Source organism: Syngnathoides biaculeatus, chromosome 12 (assembly GCF_019802595.1).
Source record: "Syngnathoides biaculeatus isolate LvHL_M chromosome 12, ASM1980259v1, whole genome shotgun sequence".
NCBI classification, from domain to species: Eukaryota; Metazoa; Chordata; class Actinopteri; order Syngnathiformes; family Syngnathidae; genus Syngnathoides; species Syngnathoides biaculeatus.
The window spans coordinates 11,196,662-11,216,604 of NC_084651.1; the positions used below are offsets into that span (position 1 = coordinate 11,196,662).

At 43.6% G+C, this 19,943-nt stretch overlaps 1 protein-coding gene and 1 long non-coding RNA gene across 6 annotated transcripts in view; one reads left to right on the plus strand and one right to left on the minus strand.

Moving 5' to 3' along the window:
• Positions 1-19,943, minus strand: part of lrmda (leucine rich melanocyte differentiation associated) — a 286,581-nt gene that overhangs the window by 92,809 nt on the left and 173,829 nt on the right. For all 5 annotated transcript variants that reach the window (XM_061836953.1, XM_061836950.1, XM_061836954.1 and 2 more), the window contains 3 exons: positions 10,143-10,269; positions 7,657-7,796; positions 1,716-1,842 (listed from right to left, as the gene is read on the minus strand). In XM_061836953.1, the coding sequence (XP_061692937.1) occupies positions 1,716-1,842; positions 7,657-7,796; positions 10,143-10,269 (394 nt within the window). The remainder of the gene's footprint in view (positions 1-1,715; positions 1,843-7,656; positions 7,797-10,142; positions 10,270-19,943) is intronic.
• Positions 7,790-11,487, plus strand: LOC133509679 (uncharacterized). Its single transcript, XR_009797414.1, has 2 exons — positions 7,790-7,957; positions 8,027-11,487. It is a non-coding gene; the product is annotated as an uncharacterized LOC133509679 (long non-coding RNA).

The window sequence follows — 19,943 nt, forward strand, 5'->3', positions numbered from 1 at the left end:
TCATCCAAACTGTGAAATGCGCTGCAACTCACCAGCAGACAAGTGTGTAGCTACATGAACCAATTAGAAGCCCATCAGACCAGGATGAGAGGGTACTTGTTTACAAGTAAACAACCAAGTGCCATCCGTTCCTTCCTGCACGGACAAACCTTTTAAGTCACATCAGTGCTGCTGGCGTATTTCTCTCTTTCAGCACTTGCAGCGCTTAGCGCAAGCCAGACAGCTAATTATGATCCTGTGTAAATCGCGCACACGGTGCAACGGCGATGGGAAGCCTCCCGCTTCAAGAGGCGCACAAGCAAACAAGTAGCTAATTACGCCGTCGTCGGAGGCCGCTCCCTTGCTCGCTCGCAGTTAATGGGTGGCCTGCGCCGTCGGCGAGCTCACGAATCTCACCGATGATGTGGACAATGAGAGCTGGGAGGTACTCGTGGCTCATCGAGTCTGCGAAAAGTTGACACATCACATCTCATCTAGCTCATGACAAATGGTACGGAAAGGCTGCGCCCACGTCCCGCGACCCAGACGGGGAGCGTGTCCGCGTGCTTTGCCGTAGACTCGGCTAATGAGGAACAGTGAGAACACGGTTTCAAAAATTATAGAAATATAAAAAGTGGGAGTGCGGCGGGGAGCCGATGCGTCAACGCTGTAACCTTTTACTTTGCATAAGGAATAAATAATTATATACAGCTTGTTCAAAGACGCCAACACACAAAGACACACACATCATGTCAGCTAGAATCAGTAATTATCTCTGCTTTCGTCTCCCAGCCAAACATTTCTCCCGCGCTGACAAGCTATGTAAATAAAATCTCATAAAGCGACTCCAGCCTGCCAAAATCACTGTAGAGGTCCCCGGTTTCTTTTTATATAAAGTGGATGAACACTGTTTTCATTCCACTTTCCTCCATCTAGCAAACACGGCACACAGAGGTTAAATTATTTCTGTGTGTTTCATGAAATATCAAGAGGGAAACGAAGCGATGCCAAAACACGACACTGTCCCCGCTGACTGCCTGAAAGAAAAATATTTCCCTTCCCCCGTGCACTTTTAAACCCCGTGCTTCTGATTCGCCTACCACAGATCCATTTTTTTTTACCTCCCGGGCTCACAGGCAGAGCCCCTGAGACCTTAAGACGACAAAGCGCAGCTAAATATTTCATGACCTCACAATTACATGCGATCAAATCAAGGCGAGGCATGATCATTCTCACTGCATTATCAAAGAGGCAGAAGAGGGCACGCAAAAGTGAAAGAGGGGGTTTGAAGTCAGTTTTATCCCCGGCTCTAATTAGTCTGTGTGGCCCAAAACAAGAGAGGGAGGTTGGAGTTGTGGGGGGGGGGTGCAGGATAATTAAGCAATGGTGAGCGGCGTGTACGTGAGCTGTCACTCCAATCGCCAGCCATGTCACGCTCGCCGACACAAGCATGACCGGACAGCCGCCCGTCGTCTTTGATCTGGGCTCATGCATACGGAATCAGGTCAGCCTGTGGTCACACTCGGTTACACGTACACACACTGCGCACTCACATACACACTCTCTAAGTGGGGCCACAGTCGGAGGACCTCTCTAATCGGACACTGACAGTCAAGTGCTTAGGCGAGGAAAAAGAGGATTGAAGAACAATGGAGAAGAAATGGAATGTAAAGTCGAGCAAAAAAAAAAAAAAAAAAAAAAAAAACACAAACAAGCGAGAAATGATCAGAACTTACGCTGTCGGAATTGGGCTTGACCACCTTCATGAAAGCTCCTCTCGCTTGGGCCTCCATCACTTCTTTTCTGGTAACTTTCCTGGTGTCAAGAAACTTCAGCTGCGGCAGCTTATGCAGAACAAAGTACCTGCGAGGAGGAGGAAGGAGAACAAAAACAATCAATAAGTCCGAAATTGTGTCGCCTCAAACAACCTGGCCCCACGAGAATTTTGTAAGAAATACAGTAGTAACACCAAAAGTAAACCAAAATGTAGAAAGTGCTGCAATAAGCTTCGCCAAAACATGACTTTCTTGAAAACAATACATTTTGTTTCATTGTTTCAAACATATTGTCTTTTTTTCCACAACAGACTGAATATCCTTACTTGTTTTTTTTCATGTGTATCATTTTATTTTATTAAAAACATTTCAGGCAAAACATAAATATTTAATGTTTTTACCATGATGAATTTTACATGTATTTATTATTATTATCTCTGATTTGTGATGGTGGTAAAAATTGAAAATCTATAAATAATATGCATGACATTTTTAAATATAGTGTAGATTTAAATTATACTTTAAGCAACAAATGTATACCCATTTTTAAGTTTTAAAATATATTACACACGTTATGTTTTACCCATCCATCCATCCGTTTTCTTAGTTGCTTATCCTCACAAGGGTTGCGGGAGTGCTGGAGCCTATCCCAGCTATCAACGGCCAGGAGGCGGGGTACACCCTGAACTGGTTGCCAGCCGATCGCAGGGCACATCGAGACAAACAGTCGCACTCACAATCACACCTTGGGGCAATTTAGAGTGTCCAATTAATGTTCCACGTTTTTGGGATGTGGGAGGAAACTGGAGTGCCTGGAGAAAACCCACGCAGGCACGGGGAAAACATGCAAACTCCACACAGGCAGGGCTAGGATTGAACCTGGGACCTCAGAACTGTGAGGCCAACCCTTTCCAGCTGCTCCAGCGTGCCGGTGTTATGTTTTATCCATGAATTAATTACATTTGACTTCATTCAGTGCTTTACTCGTACTCATGTGAGATAGTAGCAGACAACCGTGCAACTTTATCCTAACTTCATATAAATGCAACAATATGTTGGCAAAATTTAAAAAAATGCGGTTAGGGCATAATGTAAGTAATGAAGAAAATACCAATTAATCTTGTGAGGATAAGCAGCTTGGAAAGTGGATGGATGTATTTTAGACACTAATCTTCAGATCGAGTGGTAGACTAACTGAAAATAAGTTGTATTAAAATGCACACATCCACAAATGATGTGGTGTTTACTCAGATATAAAACTGATGCCAAATTAACGTTAATGATGTTTCCTTGAAGGGAATAACCTTCAAAGGTGATGAGAAGAAGTCGGACGTATAAATAGCATGAAAGGAGACGCTTGCCCGTCTGCCAGAGCTGTCATTCTGGCAGCATCACAGCATCTCTCCCAGCTTTCAGACACACTCCGTCTTTCATTGGGGTGGGGGTGGGCTGGGGGGGAAACGTCAAAAGATAATGGTGGGAATACATAGATGACAACACATCCTTTCACAGGCTGGAAGAGAGGGAGAGTAGGAAGTGGCATGTCAGGACCATAAAAAAAAAGGACACGTGCAGCAACTAAGTGGAAAGTGGGGAAGGACGGCGAGAGATGATGGCGACGGGACTGGGGCGAGATGGCAAAGTCCATGTCATCGTTTCAATCAGAAAGGAGCCAGCGGCAGTGATTTGAAGGGTTCTCCGGACTGAAGCGTGACCTCCAAAAGGCCGAGAAGTTCCGACAGGACACCACCAACTCAAGTCCAGTCGTTGTCTCCAGCTTTATTTTGGAGTACTTACAGAAGCTTGTAAAAGGAGGAAAGATTGGATGGAATTATGAGTCAAACCAAACACTGCCCAAGTCGCCATGCACGAGTTGCATCTGCAATCAGTTCAGGCCTCTTCAGTCTTTAGAGGATGAGGAGTTCAAATGCAAAAGAAGACATCTCCGTTTCTTTGTAAATTTAGAAAAGTCCTTTTTATTTTTCTGGTTTACTGATTAAAGCTAATAATTTGGTTGGTTTACATTGGTCTAAGAGTGTTGGCATCACAGTTCTGAGGACTGGGGTTGAAATCCCGACCCCACCTGTGTGGAGTTTGCATGTTCTCCTTGTGCCTGCGTGCATTGTGTCCAGGTGCTTCGGTTTCCTAACACATCCCAAAAACATGAATTCATTGGAGACTCTAAATTGCCCCTAGGTGTGATTGTGAGTACGGATGGTTGTTTTGTTTCTATGTGCCCTGTGATTGGCTGGCAACTAGTTGAGGGTGTACACCGCCTCCTGCCCGAAGATCGCGGGGCTAGGATGTGGCACGTCTGTGAACCTCGTGAGGATTAGCGGCTCAGAAAATGGATGGTATTCTAAGTTAATATATAATGTCGTGGTTTGGAGACTAATTTTGAATAAATAAAATCGTAGAGCTCATTGATGTAATTTAATCACAAAACCAGACAAAGAAATTTTTCTCCAAAAACAGACAAGTCCAAAATAGTTCACACAAATATAAAATTACACTAAAATTGCTTGGTGAATAGAAAATAATCACAGTTGAGTTTACGAGATGTACAATCTCTAGAAGTAACCCTTAACATTTACTTAAATTTGCCTTAAATAACACCTCCAAGCGTGAGAAGTCAGATTGATTCCAGAATCAGTTCCTGAACCTTCTTCGTTGAGGTAATCCTTAGGATCCTGTTGACCCACTTGATTGTGACCAACTTTCATGAAGGATTACGAACTATAGGCAATTCAGTTGAATTTTATCCAATTCCCAGGTGTCTTAATAACATCTCCAATATGCTTTTGTCAAAATACCCCAAGGATCCAGAATAACGGTACAAAATGGACCACCTGTTTTGAGTCTCACTGAGATTAGTCTGTTTTGAGGGGGTGGTCCTGTTTCAAGCAAACGAGCAATTGCTCACTCTGCCCCGTCGACTTCGGTGCCAACGCAGAGTACATTTTTCATGAGCACCTAACCACTGACAGTATCAATTATATTTTTGAAGTACATGACAACAAAGCCGGGGAGAACGTCAATTAGTGCTATCGGTGGAAATGATGCCAAACACAAAACGGAACCGAACAAACAGAGTTGACGGGCGTCACTTAAATGTCTCACCTCTGATGTTCCCCTGAATACAAAAATCGGCAGGGTGACAACGCAAGGCGACACACAAACGAGGTGGTGCGGGTTACTGCAGTACCACAAAAGGCCACCGGGGATGAGTACGGCCAGTTCCGAACGGAGGAAGATTTAACCACACCGCTGACCACGGCGACTGCAGCGGGGATGAATTGTACATTTCTATGTCATCGCACTAATTGGTGGATGGAGGCAACGCACCAGGATCCTCCACTTCAGAGACCGCGAGCTCCCGAGGCACGGGCCCGGCTATTTATTGCCCAAGGCCCAGTGCTGTCATGACCTGCACATAGCCTAACCTTGTCAGACACGGAATCTGCATCACGCTCAAATTGATGTTTGACTATGTGACACTTTATGAATATTACATTACACGAGCGTAGACGCTGTCACTCAGATGCGAGCGGCTTTCCTCACCAGCTAAGATAAGCGTGCTGGTGGAAAAGTGAGCGGGGCAGGGAAAGTGAAAGGGAGACAAAAAGGGAGGTGAAATATTATTCAAGAAAAGCAGGGGCGTTAAATGATTAATAGGCAACACAGAGTCAGAAACAAGCACTTAGGGCTAAAACAGACAAAAGAGAGTATGCTTTTCGCCTTTTATCACATTTCACGTGAAGGACCCTGACAAATGGTGGTCATATTGCATGGCTCGGGGCCCGTCTTGATGTTTAATGCATCGACTGCCACGCTAAGGCAGGCTAGTAAACACTCATTTGTGGTGGGGAGTAGTCACACATGAAATCCATTTTGCAAACTGGAGTGCGGAGAGGGGCCGCGTGACAAAGCTTTTAGAGCGATGTGGTCGAATGTACAGTTTGCTTGTGAAATGTTTGCAGGGAACGGGAGGACATCATCAAATACGTGACTTACAAAAAAGCTATCTCCCAGTTACACCCCCACCCCCCACCCCAGCCCCGACGCAACACGGGTGAGAAATAACACTGCGGCGTTTCAAAGAGTCTTTCAAAATCAAGTTCTTCGGAGGTTATTCGGGGTTTTTGGGGGTGACACACTTGTTCAAATTCTTCACTGCAACGTTAAGCCAACGCACATAAAGAGGCCACAGTCTCTTAGATCGGAAATTACCTTTTCACGAACTCCTAATCAATCCAGTCGGAAATATTTAGCGGTACCAAATGGATGTGACGCTAGCTCGTGAATTTAATTAGCGCGCAAGTAACTTTGCACAAGCTACACAAACAAAACTGAAAGTAGCAGACTATTGATTCAGTAACTCGAAATCTAAATGTTGTAACAAATGTCAGTTTCCCGCATCTGGCTAACTTCAAATGGAAGCAAGAAATCGAGACAATTCATGCGGATAAATGTTGAAAGAAGAAATGCTATTTGTGCGTGCTTCTCGTCTGTTGTTTTGTCACGTTATGCCATGTTAACAGGTTCCGTCTTGGCTCGTATACCACCAACACATTTATTTTGCAAATGTTTGCTAATTATTACGTTACATTATTAAAACATGTAAATGGCTTTGGACTTTTACAGTAACTTCAAATGGATGCAACAAAATTAGCGGTAAGCTACACCATCAACACTGAAACTCTGTGTGAAGAAGGGTTAGTTGTGTAATTCTCCAAACCAAGTTTTTTTCATCATACTGCCAATTTTTTTTTTCCTTATAAAAGTCACATATTACTCAATCTCAACCAATTCAAACAATTTATACTTTTCCCACAAACCCACATTTTCCATAAACAAAAAATCCCAGTGAAAAGAATGGAGACATTTTTGAAATTAAAGCCAACCAACTCAAATCATTCCAACTTCTTTGAGGAAATGCTGGGAATTCTTTTCCACATTCCCCAAATCCCAAAATATTTCAATTTTGCATTTTCAATGACAAAATGTCCAAATAAAAAGGGATACTTTACATATAGAGCGTGTGCTTTACATTACGCAAACCATTTGTTATGTGTGTGTGTATTTTTATTATTTGTTCTCTTAATTTTCCTTTTATGCTTTTAAGTTGTTAAGATGCAGATCTTTGTGACTGTTTCCTTTCATACTTTTAAGTCCTTATGATGTGACACGGTTTCCTCTCGTGCTCTTGGGTCCGTGTGACGCGAACTCTGAAATGTTTCAAGGATTACCTACATAAGGACGAGAAAGACAGACAACGAGGCTTCTTGTTACGACCTCACCTCTGGTCTGGGAAACTACGCTGCTTGGAACGCTAACTACACAGACGCCTGCCACCTTTCGTCTTTGGACCAGCTGAAAATTTCGCTAACTTGGAATACCCGGTGGGATGAACACTTGCTTGTTTGGGAACACTCGTTCAACAGTGGTGACTATTCGCCGTTGTGGCTCAACTACTCTGTTCTTGAACGCCTATTTTGTGTTCGCCATTTTATCATGTTTGTGTAATTGTGATGATGTGTGTACTATTAACTTGTCAGAAAGGCAATACAACTGCCTCGTTGCATTTTGCTGGTTTGAACAAAGGGGATGTTAGTCTAAAGTCACACGTAACACATTCCAATATCAAAATGTTTTAGTCCTTACAGGCTACTATTTGGGATCCTCCAAGAATATCCTCCCCTCCCCCCAAAAAATTCCTAAACAACCAATTCGCATTCCACAGAATTTCATTTGAGTGTCAGTCCTCCAGCACTCACCAGCAATTTCTACAGAATTTTCATTCTCGAGTTTTGAGGTAAGAGGATGACAGTATTGCTGCTAGAAAATAAAGGCGTATACAAATATACAGAGTCAGCGGTTCAAATGGAGTGGGAGGACTGACCTGTATCGCTGATAGTCGTCCTCGTCTTTATCCGGGCTGACCAGCTGGTTGGGGCAGGCCTCATTGCCCAGCAAGCTGAGGTACTCCAACGACGGGGTCACGTCAGCCAAGTGCTCCAGCAGGGCTTCAATATCAGTCAGGTGTCAAAAGGGCGGATGTCAAGGACCTAGCGCTGTTAATTACATTAGCATTTCCTACCCACGGCGCTGCGCGGTCGGCCCGAGAACACGTCGCTGTCACGCTTACGGAGGTGCTCAAAGGAGCTAGTCACCGGCTTTGTGCGACACTGGGCCAATTTAAGGTGCGGGCTTTGGCGTGCAGGAGTGACACAATTTGTCTGCTTTTCTCTTCATCTCTTTTCATTTCCTAGGTGGCCGACTGCAGAATAGTGACAACATGATGGATGCCCTGCGGTTCAAACAGTCCGTGCTTCCCGGATCTGTGCAGTGGAAAACTTTTTGCCAATCGTGGAAAAAAACAAAACAAACAGACCCTAAAGCAGGCACATTCATCACTAATACATTCACTTGGAAAATTGAGCCCCAAAAGTGTCAAAATACAACGGCGCTAATACTGCGCTCGAGCTATAAAATGGCAGAGCGCCACGACAGGATGTACATAATTGGCCTATTAGCATGTGCCCGCCACTTCACAACCCAAGTCGGTGCACGGTTCCAGACGCCCTACATTTTAATGTTGACTCTGGAAGTGCGTGCACGTGCGTGTTAATGTGTGTGAGAGGGTGAGCCTCCGACGGGGTCTCAGGAAGCCGAGTGAAAACAGGACACGCTGCCCAACCGGTTCAGAAACCGAGAAGGGAATTTAACACGTTTTTGAGTTGATCATTAACAGCCTTGTAGTGTGTCGACGCCTCGGCTTTGGGGTGGCTGAATTCTCCTTTGCCATGGAAACTCAGGGTACAATTACACCACAGCCACCTAGGCAAAAAATATGTGTGTGTGTTTTTTTTAATGGAAGCAGTATATAAAATGGATGGATGGTCTCACATACCGAAGGCAGAAACATAAACGCTACATCGCTCGGTTGTATTAAGATTAAAAAAAAAAAAAAAAAAAAAAGCCCATCACAATGATAGATCAAAATGATCATAGTTATCATTATAATAAGGCTATTGGAAATGTATCTGTCAAATAATTAAATAAAGGACCGAGGACCAGGGTTCATATCCTGGTCCCGTCTTGTTTATCTGTGCCCTGCGATTGGCTGGCGACCAGTACAGGGTGTACCCCGCCTTTCTCCCAAAGATAGCTGGGATAGACTCCAGCACGCCCGCGACCCCAGTGAGGATAAGTGGTACAGAAAATGCATAGATGGATAAATGAATAAACCAATGAGGGCATCTGATGTTTGATTTTGAATCTATAAAAGTGGAAAAAGCAACCCAATGCAGCACCAGATTGAGTTTTCATGCATGCGAGAACCCATGGAATGTATTCAAATATGACAAACAACACAGTAATGTATTTAACTGGCAGCACTGGTGTACAATCTGGGTGGCGTTTGACGTGTTGCCACCCACCCTTGGCGTTCCCTGCATACAGTACAGTGTAATTATCGTGAATTATTGTGTTGTTGCTCCCAGACCAAGTTTTGTTCTGTATGTGTGCAATTTAAACGGAGCGAGCTGAAATGGATTACTTGAAATTACAGTACTTCACAAACGTAGTTGATTCGCACTCAATGGTTGGCTTATGCCACAAGTGCCCTCAAAACATAAATCAGTTTTTATGTTTCGGTATTGGTTGATACACAAGAAGGTAGGGGCTTAAATGACAAATACCACTAATATTCAACATAGAAATGATATTTTTATGTTGAATATTAGTAGTATTTGTGTATTTCCAAATCATTATTAAAAATAGAAATAACAATAAAGCACCGTTATTTCTCAAAATTTTTGGTATACAAGAAGTGAATTCAATTTAATATTCCACATTGTAAACTGAAATTTATGAAAAGTCTACATTAAAGCAAATCATATTGCCAGATGGTTTCTATGACACGTAGCTGGGAGGGGTTGTCTAATAAATATGTGAAGCACTCTACAAGCTCATAGAAGGAAATAAAATATCATATTTACGGGCGCTAAATTAAAATTGGGAGGTGCTGTGTAAAACCAGCCTGATTGTACAAAGACAGAAGCACAAATCATGTATCTGCAGCAGAATGTCATTTTACGGGAAGTTTACATATAATACAAATAATTATAATTCGTTATTAACATGAAAAAAGGCCATTACTATTGTCTTTAATAGCGCTTTATGTTGACTTGAAATCCAACTCCACTAGAGGTCCCTGTGGCTCAGAAACAGCTCCTCAGTCGGGCTCCTCCATCCAAACGTGCCCCGCAAAGCCATTAAAAGCGTTTCCTCGAGACAACAAAAACAGAGCCCCGATGATGAGGAAGCCTGCGTTTTTGTAAAGCGCCATTAAGGAAGAGCGCGTTTTTTTGCTTGAAAGGATATTTTGTTCTTATTGAGCGTTAAGGTGTGCAGGTTAGGTAACCTGGGCAACCGGAGGTCATTCCCAAGCAGATTGTTGTCGACGACCAGCTCTTCCAGCTCAGTGAACGTTTTGAGGCCTGCCAGGGTCCTGCAACGATAAGGCCGGAGGAAAAAGACGGGTTACGGTCAGAGATAAATATTTCACATGCTGAAAGAGTTTATGTCCGGGCCTGTCAGTGCAGAGGGGGGTGAATGACAAGAATTAGTGGCGCTGAGCTCCCCCTGGCATGGCGAGGCATCCTTCAGAGGCTGGCAGGATGAGGGATGGGGGTCACTTGTGAGTAGCCAGGATTCAAAACAAAAGGCTTCAGAAATGCGGCGGGCAGGATGAATTTGTCAATGTCTTGTGCCTTGAGGCGCCCAGTTTCGCCTGACCCCAACCCTCCATTCCCAAGACAAATCACTCTGTCACAGTTCACCTTCACTCCCCAGACACAAATTTAACTTGTCATCCATCATTTTCACACAGGAAGCGGAACACGCTTGCTCGCTCGCCACCGCGCATGGAAGGCAAACTTTTCTCTTCAGAGGCTTAAAAACCTTAAAGAGACAGTGCGCGTTTCCCTTTGACCTGGCCAACCCCTGCCCGCACGCACTAACACATTCACAGCCTTATCATAAAAATGATGAAGGGTGGTGTCAGGAGTAATATTAGGACCGTGCAAAGTTCAAGCTGTAAAAGGCGCACAATGGCGGCGTGTCCTGTCCGGTGCTTCAACACCGCGTCCGAGGTGACTTTATCGGCATTTAAATCAAACGAAGGCACGAAACCTCTCAATAGATTTTCCAATCCAAAGAGCATTCCTAATGGCATTTTTATTCATCAAGGACGTCGATAACTGCAGCCGTCGGAGCTTCCGCTTTACAAAAGCGCATCTATGTTCTCTGACAGCTCACGCAAAGGCACAGCGACGTCTAAACACATGCGGCGTTAACCAATTCGGACTCGCGTCAATAGGAGGACTTTTATCGGGATAATCTGCAAATGGAAGGCAGGAAGCACTACAGAGGGCAACATTCATCGTGGAAAAAGAAAGCAACACATTGGCAAAGCCAGAATAAAAAAAAAAAAATGCTGCGGTGTCCACTCGGGACTGTGAAAATGCTGACGTAAATGAATTGACTTAACAATTCCAAAAGAGTATTTATGTTATTAAGTTAATAATTGTACTGTATAATTTCCAATCAACTTTTAATATGTTCTTGCAACCCCAGGCCAAAAGTAGTATGTCTAATTTGAAGAAGAAAACTTTACATTTATCATGAACAGGGGCAAAAAGAAGGAAATAAAAAAGGTTTTCCACCATCTGGAGTGTTATTTTGCACCTCACGTTGGGAACCACTGATGAAAACTTCCAATAAAAACAACACTCCCAACAGATTGTATCTTCAAATTTTCACAGTAAAATTTAAATTTTCAAAAATTTTTCAAGAACAAATATTTGGGCACAGTTTTATAAATCCAATGACTATTTTTAAAGAGTTTATGCAGCGCAAATGAAAGTAAGATTGCTGTTACAAAATAACAGAGTAAACATTTCAACGAGAGCCTGTGTAAAGAATAAAATTTTGGTACTAATCAGAAACGGAAATCCACAATTCATTGTGAGAACAAAATGAGCAACACTGCCACCTCTGGCCAGGCTGACCTATACGGAATAAAATATTTTGCATTTAACATCAACTTTCAGTCATTGGCTGGCGCCCAAAATAGCCGGGATGGTCTCCAGAATGCCCGCAACCCTAGTGAGGATAAGCGGAACGTAAAATGGGTGGATGGACATCAATTTTAGAACAGTAAATTATCATGAATTGTCACAAATTTAAAACTATGTTAAAACTGATAGGGGACATATGGTATTTGGCCCATGTTGGGATTTCAAGTACTGACATAAATATGTGAGCATACTTTGAATGGTAGATGAAAAAAAAAAGTCAAATATTTTGAATATTTCTCTTCAACTGCTTTTGGTTGTATTTTGAACAGACTTCACCACACACACCCAGCAGACAAATTGGCTGCAACATTGAAGTACAAAAAAAAAAAAAGCTACTATCCCACACGGAAATGAACAAATCAGCAAGTCGCTGCCGACTGTGAGCGAGGCAGACTGATGCCTCATTTCAAAAGGCGTCGATACACTTTTGCACACAGACACACACTTAAAAACACACAGCAGCAACTGACAGCGCCTATAGCCGCTATTGCTGTTGCCTGACAAGCTCTTATCGCTTCTGACTAACACACACAAGTAAGATGGATGTGCACGCAGATGATGTATTTACGCCATATGATGCTGTGGGGGAAGGGACAAATCACAATATCAACCATACGGCACCTTGCGAGGACTGCATGAGTACAACAACCATCCCTTTCATGTTGAAAAGGGTCAAATGACATGGAAAATTTAATTTTGAAGCACTAAACGAAGAGTGGAATTTGCCAGTTGCTGATTCTATTACAGTATTGATAAGTCATGGGCAACATTCCCTCAAATTTTTGACGCGTCCGTGCAAACACACTAAGACCATGAGCGCCCCCTTTGACTACTGTGAGCAACATCAGATGTATGCACGGTGGTCAGATCGGTGTTATCCGTTGAAGTTACATGCCTCATTAAAAGATTCAGATTACAGCATTTGCATTTGGGTTTTGCAAACTTGCAATGAAAATCAACAAACAAAAAATACATTGGTAACCAAACCAAGCCAACTATGAACTGTAAATTTGAAATGTCGCTTCCAACTTCATTTCATTTATTTATTTTTAACCGACGATATTTCCGTCTGTTTTTCTTGGTGTAAAACTGAATTACTGCTTGCAGAATATCTTTAGCAATGCATGTTGAAAGCTGAATGATGCTACCAACCAGTTTTAAGGTTAATGTTACGACATCTCCAGTTTTTAAAATACAGAATTAGCTTTTTGTGCACTATTGTCTATGCTTTCATCCTCTATCAGGCTGTGCCAATGTGGAATTTTAACAATATAGACCATCTCATCCTGTACTTTCTACTTTGGCTTCAGACCAAACCTTTTGTACTCAAAAAAAAAAAAAAAAAAAGAAAATCTCATCCAGTTTCACCACTTTTTCTTATTATTATTCACATACTCCGACATTAATTAAAGCAACATAATCTTTTTTTTTTTTGCTATTATTATCAAGAGTAAACATAAGCAGCATGTCTAACTTGTCTTTGCTCTACGTTACCCAGACTGTGTTTCTCACTAAAACACCGGTGGTGGGTTGTGTTTGTAATTATGAGTGTACCCCTTTAAGAGCTGGGGTTGGGAGTCAGGTAAACAAGGAAGTAGAGTGTGTGGCATGGTGTGGCTGAGTAGCAGCTTGTTAGAGACCTCGTGCTGCTGTGTAAAAAAAAAAAAAAAATAATAAAAAAAGTCAGGCTGTGGTTCACTGCGCTGGGTCGGTTTTTATGTGCGCTGAGTCTGCGCCACGAGTGCTCAATTGTGCAGGTCCGCAGCTTAGCGGGAACATTAGTCATGAGGTTCAACTTTTGTCAAATCCCAAACAGACATTTGACCCTCAACAGCCTTTGTACTCTGGCGTAAGGATGGGCTGGGAAAGCCAACAGAAACTAGTGAGCTACAAATAGCATCTGCTTGGAAAACAAAGTCACAAAATAAGAATCCATCCATTTTCTTAGCTGCTTATCCTCACGAGGGTCGCAGGAGTGCTGGAGCCTATCCCAGCTGTTATCGGGCAGGAGGTGGGGTACACCCTGAACTGGTTGCCCAGCCAATCGCAGGGCACATGGAGAAAGACAACAGTCGCACTCACAATCACAACTCTGGGCAGTTTAGAGAGTCCAATCAATGTTGCGTGTTTTGGGGATGTGGGAGGAAACCAGAGTGCCCGGAGAAAATCCACGCAGACACGGGGAGAACATGTAAACTACACACAGGGATGGCTGAGATTGAACCTGGGACCTCAGAACTGTGAGGCCAACGCTTTCCAGCTGCTCCTCCGTGCCACCCAAAATAAAAAATAAATAACATCATAATTAGTACCTTCACAAGTAATTTTAGGCACGCTAAAATGGAATTGAACCTAAAAAGTAATGGAATATGCCCAAGTTTTAGACTAAAAATTGCATTACACTTTTTTTTTTCCCTCCTCTCGGGTCAGTTTAGTGCAGTTTTTCATGGCAGAACTGGGAGCTCACGTTGGAACTTGACAGCACAGTGCAGGTACTGTATGTGACTTGACATGCACTTCTCAAAAACATGCAATTAATCTGCAAGTGTAATTGGTGTTAACGTGTAGTTTGGCACCACATTGGACAAACCTGATTTTGTTGGCCGCTCCCCATTTGCCACCTGTAAATGCGTACGTGTGTGTGTGTGTGTGTGTGTGCGCGCGTCGCTGCTGCAATCCTGTGGGTTATGTTATTAGCTGCTTGGTTAAAGGGAGCCGCATGACACAGGGGGGAGCCTTATTAATTGTTGTTTTCATGTCACCGCCGCTGCGTGCACTGGCTGATTTAATCAGTTAAATTCACAGCCAGGGGAGCGAGCAGCCGCTGAGTCCCATCCAGCATTAACTACAGCGCAGAGATTGAAGCGCGAGAGCGCTCGCCAGCTTTCGCTGCGCATTTCCCATTGGTGCTTTCATTATTCAATTTTTTTTTTCCCCTAGCTTTTTTGTTTTAATGTGCAGCTCGGAAACAGTGCAAAGTTCAAGCGATGCAGTAAAAAGTAGTCAAATGAGATTTTCTTGCCGTTAACAAAACTAATGAGAACAAGTGTCTTGAGCCCCAAATCTTATAGACCTTAATTAAAAAGCATAACAGAGACAGTATGGAAGCTACTTATATAAGATCCCAACACAATATTGTATTGACAGTGATTTATAAACTTATCGCAAACAGTTATTAGTCATATTGATTTACATGGTTTCCTTAGATTGTTTCGTGATGCAACCAGAGAACTGAACTACTGATGTGAAACGAGAAATACGATGGAGCAGAAACTAAATAATGTGTCTCCAACCTGCTTCGTACAACATGACTGAATGGACAATAAGTCCATCCATCCATCCATTTTCTTTGCTGCTTATCCTCAAGAGGGTCGCGGGGAATACTGGAGCCTATCCCACCTGTCAACGGGCACGAGGCGGGGTACACCCTTAACTGGTTGCCAGTCAATCACAGGGCACATGGAGACAAACAGCCGCACTCACAATCACACCTTAGGGCAATTTAGTCTCCAATTAATGTTGCATGTTTTTGGGATGTTGGAGGAAACTGGGATGCCCGGAGGAAACCCACGCAGGCACGGGGAGAACATGCAAACTCCACACAGGCGGGTCCGGGATCAAACCAGGGAGCTCAGAACTGTGAGGCCAACGCCTTCCAACTCATCCACCGTGCTGCCCAATAAGTCCATTGATGTATTTTTTTTTTGTTTTGTTTTTTTAACCAATATATTATAGTGCTAGTGAGCTGAAGGGTACCCCAGCTGATTTTGGGACAAGAGGAAGCACACACCCTGGAGTCCTCATCAGCCAATTCCTGGACACATTCTTGGATTTGGGGCATTGTCTTGCTGGATGACCCATGATCTTCACCTCAAACAGAGTTTTTCTACACTTGGGAAGGCATTTTGATTTCGACCCCTTGATCATTTTCCATCCATCCATCCATCCATCCATCCATCCATCCATCCATCCATCCATTTTCTACTGCTTCTCCAGCTCAGGTTGCAGGGGAAGTAGCTTCAAGCAAGCCTTTCCCTTTGCCTGGCCACTTCGTCCAGCTCTTCTGGAGGGATCCCAAGGCATTCCCAGGCCAACCAAGAGACAGTCTCTCCAGCGTGTCCCGCAACACCTCACCAGGGAGGCGTCCAGGAGGGATCCGAATCGGATGCCCCTGCCACCTCATCTGGCTCCTCTCAATGCAGAGGACCAGCAGCTCAACACTGAGCCCCTCCCGGATGACCGAGCTTTTCACCCTATCTCTAAGGGAGAGCCCGCACACCCTGCGGAGGAAACTGATTTCGGCCGCTTGTTCTTTCGGTCACGACCCACAGCTCGTGCCCATAGGAAAGGGTAGGAAGGCCAATCGACTGGTAAAATGAGAGCTTCGCCTTTCGACTTAGCTCCCTCTTCCCCACAACAGACCGATACAAAGTCCGCATCACCGCAGATGCTGCGCCGATCCACCTCTCGATCTCCCACTCCAATCTTCCCTCATTGATCATTTTGTTCCTTCGTAATATCTGAAATGCAGTCAAGGCCTCCAGTACTAGATGTCGAAAAGCAGCCCCACAGCGTTACGGCTCTTCCACCATGCTTGACTTTTGGCAGGATGTTCTTTCCCTGAAAGCCTTTATTGTGCAATCTGATCGTGTGAGTTGCTAAAAAGCTCTAGTTTTGTTTAATTTGCCCACAAAACATTGTTTCTCATTTGCTCTTTTGTATCAAACGGGTTCTGTGTAGAAAAATGTTGTTTCACCTGATTCACTTTCTTCAGGAGATATTCCACCTGCAGTACATAAACTTCATGAGTGCCAATAATGGTGAGCAGGACTATACAAAATGATTAGCATCAAGAAGCAAAATATCACAACCAATGGAATCGACAACCGCAATAATAACCATAATGTTAGATTAATACCTCACCAAACTGACCATACAGCTCATGTAATAGATCGCCTTAGACCGGTGGTTAATTAATGAAGAACTGTAATAATAATAATAATAATGACGGCATTCACTGAATCCGCTAAGTAGTTATCATAAAACAACGTGCTTGGATTTATGGTATGTATAGTTCAGGGTGCTGTTATTGCTTTTTTCTTTAACGAGGTGAGGCGATGAATCATTCTTTTGTTACGATAATTATCATCCACCTGACTATCACGGCTAATCCGTTACGCTAACGACTACCACTTTGCACGTGTAACTCGGCTTCATACATCACGTATGCAGCGCGCGCATAATCCTCTACTAAACTGCACAGACGACAACAATAGAAATATTCATCCGGAACAAAGCGTCAGCACACCGGTAGGATGAGGATGATGATGATAAAGCAGACAAGGACAGCGGAGCCATCGAGCGACGGATCGATCGGACGGATGCTAACGCAGACGTAGTGATTGATAAACCACTGCTGACAAGCCAGTGAAGAAAACCCTCGACCGGTATTGGCTGAAATGTCAGTCAGGGCTGCCAATGTTGCGCTCCGTGCGGCATCATGTCATATATCCTCGGGCAAGGCGGCGGTGGGAAAAATGGCAAGAGGCAGCTTTGGCTCGTTTGCATGCTTTAACCTGACTTTCTTCTCATGCTAGCTGCCAAAAAGAATCATACGTGACCTTTTTGGTGAAAGCTACATCGAGCTGTAGAACATGTTCTCTTTCACAGTGCCCATCAAAGCTGTCCTTTTCCAATGTGACTACGCTGTGCGGAAACTATCAAGAGAGACAGTTTCTTGGCTCTGGGCCCTGCAAGTTTTTATACACCACAGTCTCTACTTTGCCTCTTACTGCCCTCAATCTCCTATTGGATGTAATGTGTTGTAAGGCAAATAGGAATGAGCAAAAATAAACAATGTTGGTTTACGCTATCGTGGTGATTTAGTTCTCGCAGTGACAGTGATTTACACCACAGACGTCATTTTGTCTGCCCGCAGTCTCCTATATCCATCCATCCATTTTCTTTGCCGCTTATCCTCACAAGGGGCGCAGGGAGTGCTGGAGCCTATCCTAGCTGTCAACGGGCAGGAGGCGGGGTACATCCTGAACTCGTTGCCAGCCAATCGCAGGGCACATCAAGACAAACAGCCGCACTCACAATCACACCTAGGGGCAATTTAGTGTCCAATTAAAGGTGCATGTTTTGGAGATGTGGGAGGATACCGGAGTGCCCAGAGAAAACCCACAGAGGTACGGGGAGAACATGCAAACTCCACACGGAGTCTGGTTCGAATCCGGGTCCTCAGAACTGTGAGGCCAACGCTTTATCGTTCCACCCCAGCCTCTTATAAGAGAATCATAAAATGTGATGTGTCCTTATTTGATAGATTATTTAAACAAGTTACAATTATTCATTATTATATGCTACACAGGAATCAAAAAAACACTACTAGTGCTTGTTCATTATTTGAGGAGAGTCCTCATGACTGCATTCTTTAAATACTTGAGGTCTCGAAATCTTAAAATAAATCAATAAATTCACACTCATGCTAATGTTGACTTACCCAACTGCTGTGACTTACCTCTGGGTCCAGCAGTATTATATGGTCCCGTTTTCTTGTCTCAAACTAAATGCAATGTGAAAACCAAAATTTATTAATATGTGGGTGATGTAAATCAAATGTGATTGCCCACTTGGTCTGGCAGATTTGGCATTTGATGTCATATGTTTGCGAGAAATTATATAAATAAACATCTGGTGTTCTATGTGACAGAAAAGTCTTCGCTAGGATGATTGGAAAAGTTTATAAAACAATGGTGAGGCCGCCCATGATGTACAGATTTGAGACGGTGGCACTGAGGAAACCACAGGAAGCAGAACAGGAGGTAGCTAAAATGAAGATGCTGAGGTTCTCGCTTGGTGTGAACAGGTTGGATAGGATTAGAAATGAGCTCATTAGAGGGACAGCCAAAGTCGGATGTTTTGGAGACAAGGTTAGAGAGAGCAGACTTCGATGGTTTGGACATGTCCAGAGACGAGAGAGTGAGTATATTGGTAGAAGCATGCTGAGGATGGAGCTGCCAGGCAAAAGAGCGAGAGGAACACCAAAGAAAAGGTTGATGGATGTTGTTAGGAAGGACATGAGGACAGTGGGTGTTCGAGAGGAAGATGCAGGAGATACGCTAATATGGAAAATGATGACACGCTGTGGCGACCCCTAACGGGAGAAGCCGAAAGGAAAAGAAGAAGAAGATAGAAATAAACAAATATGGTATCGTTAGCTTGCCCCATTGCGGCAATATTATACTCCGCAGTCTCCATTTTGCTGCATTTTTCTGACTACTTTCAGTCTCTTCTTGGATCTAATGGATAGTTTGACAAATAAATGCAATTTTTCTCCACTGTTGTTATTTGTTAGCCCGTCTCGTTGTGACTGATCCGTTCAATGCAATGTGGAAAACCAGAGTTTCCAATCCTGGAGAAGAAGCACTGCGCAATACGTTTCACGAATAGCGCCGGAAGCCAAAGAGGGTGCGGAAATGCATTGAAACGTGAGCTCAAACAGAAAGGCCACCGCCGAGGACCGACAGTAAAAACCGAGGTCTCGTTCAGAGGGCAACAGATAAACGTTTGATGAATTGACCAATAGCGGTGCCACCGTGGCCTTCATATGTGCATAATGGACTATTCAGAGCGCACTTCAGATTGCCTGCCAGGATAAGGTGCCGTAATGAATGAGAGACGGGACTGGACCTGGGCAAGGCGGAACACGGCGCCCTTTAATAAACCTAATAAAGAGGTGAATGTGGCCAGGGAGAGCGGAGAGCAATTCAGCCTGAAAAAGTCGAGAAATATTCAGTTGGCTAGACGCATTCGCTGTATAATTTGTGTTCCCCTGCGCGTTATTTAATTACTTGGAAGCACTTTAAAGTACACAATCCAAGAGTGAGCTGATAAAATGTTGCATACCCTGCTGTTTTTCTATTTACAAATAAGCCAACGAATTTGATATAATGCATGACTTGGTGAAAATGACTGTAGCTAAATCAATCATTTAGGAATGAATAGCCAAATCAGTAATCCATTTTTGTTCTTAATTCAA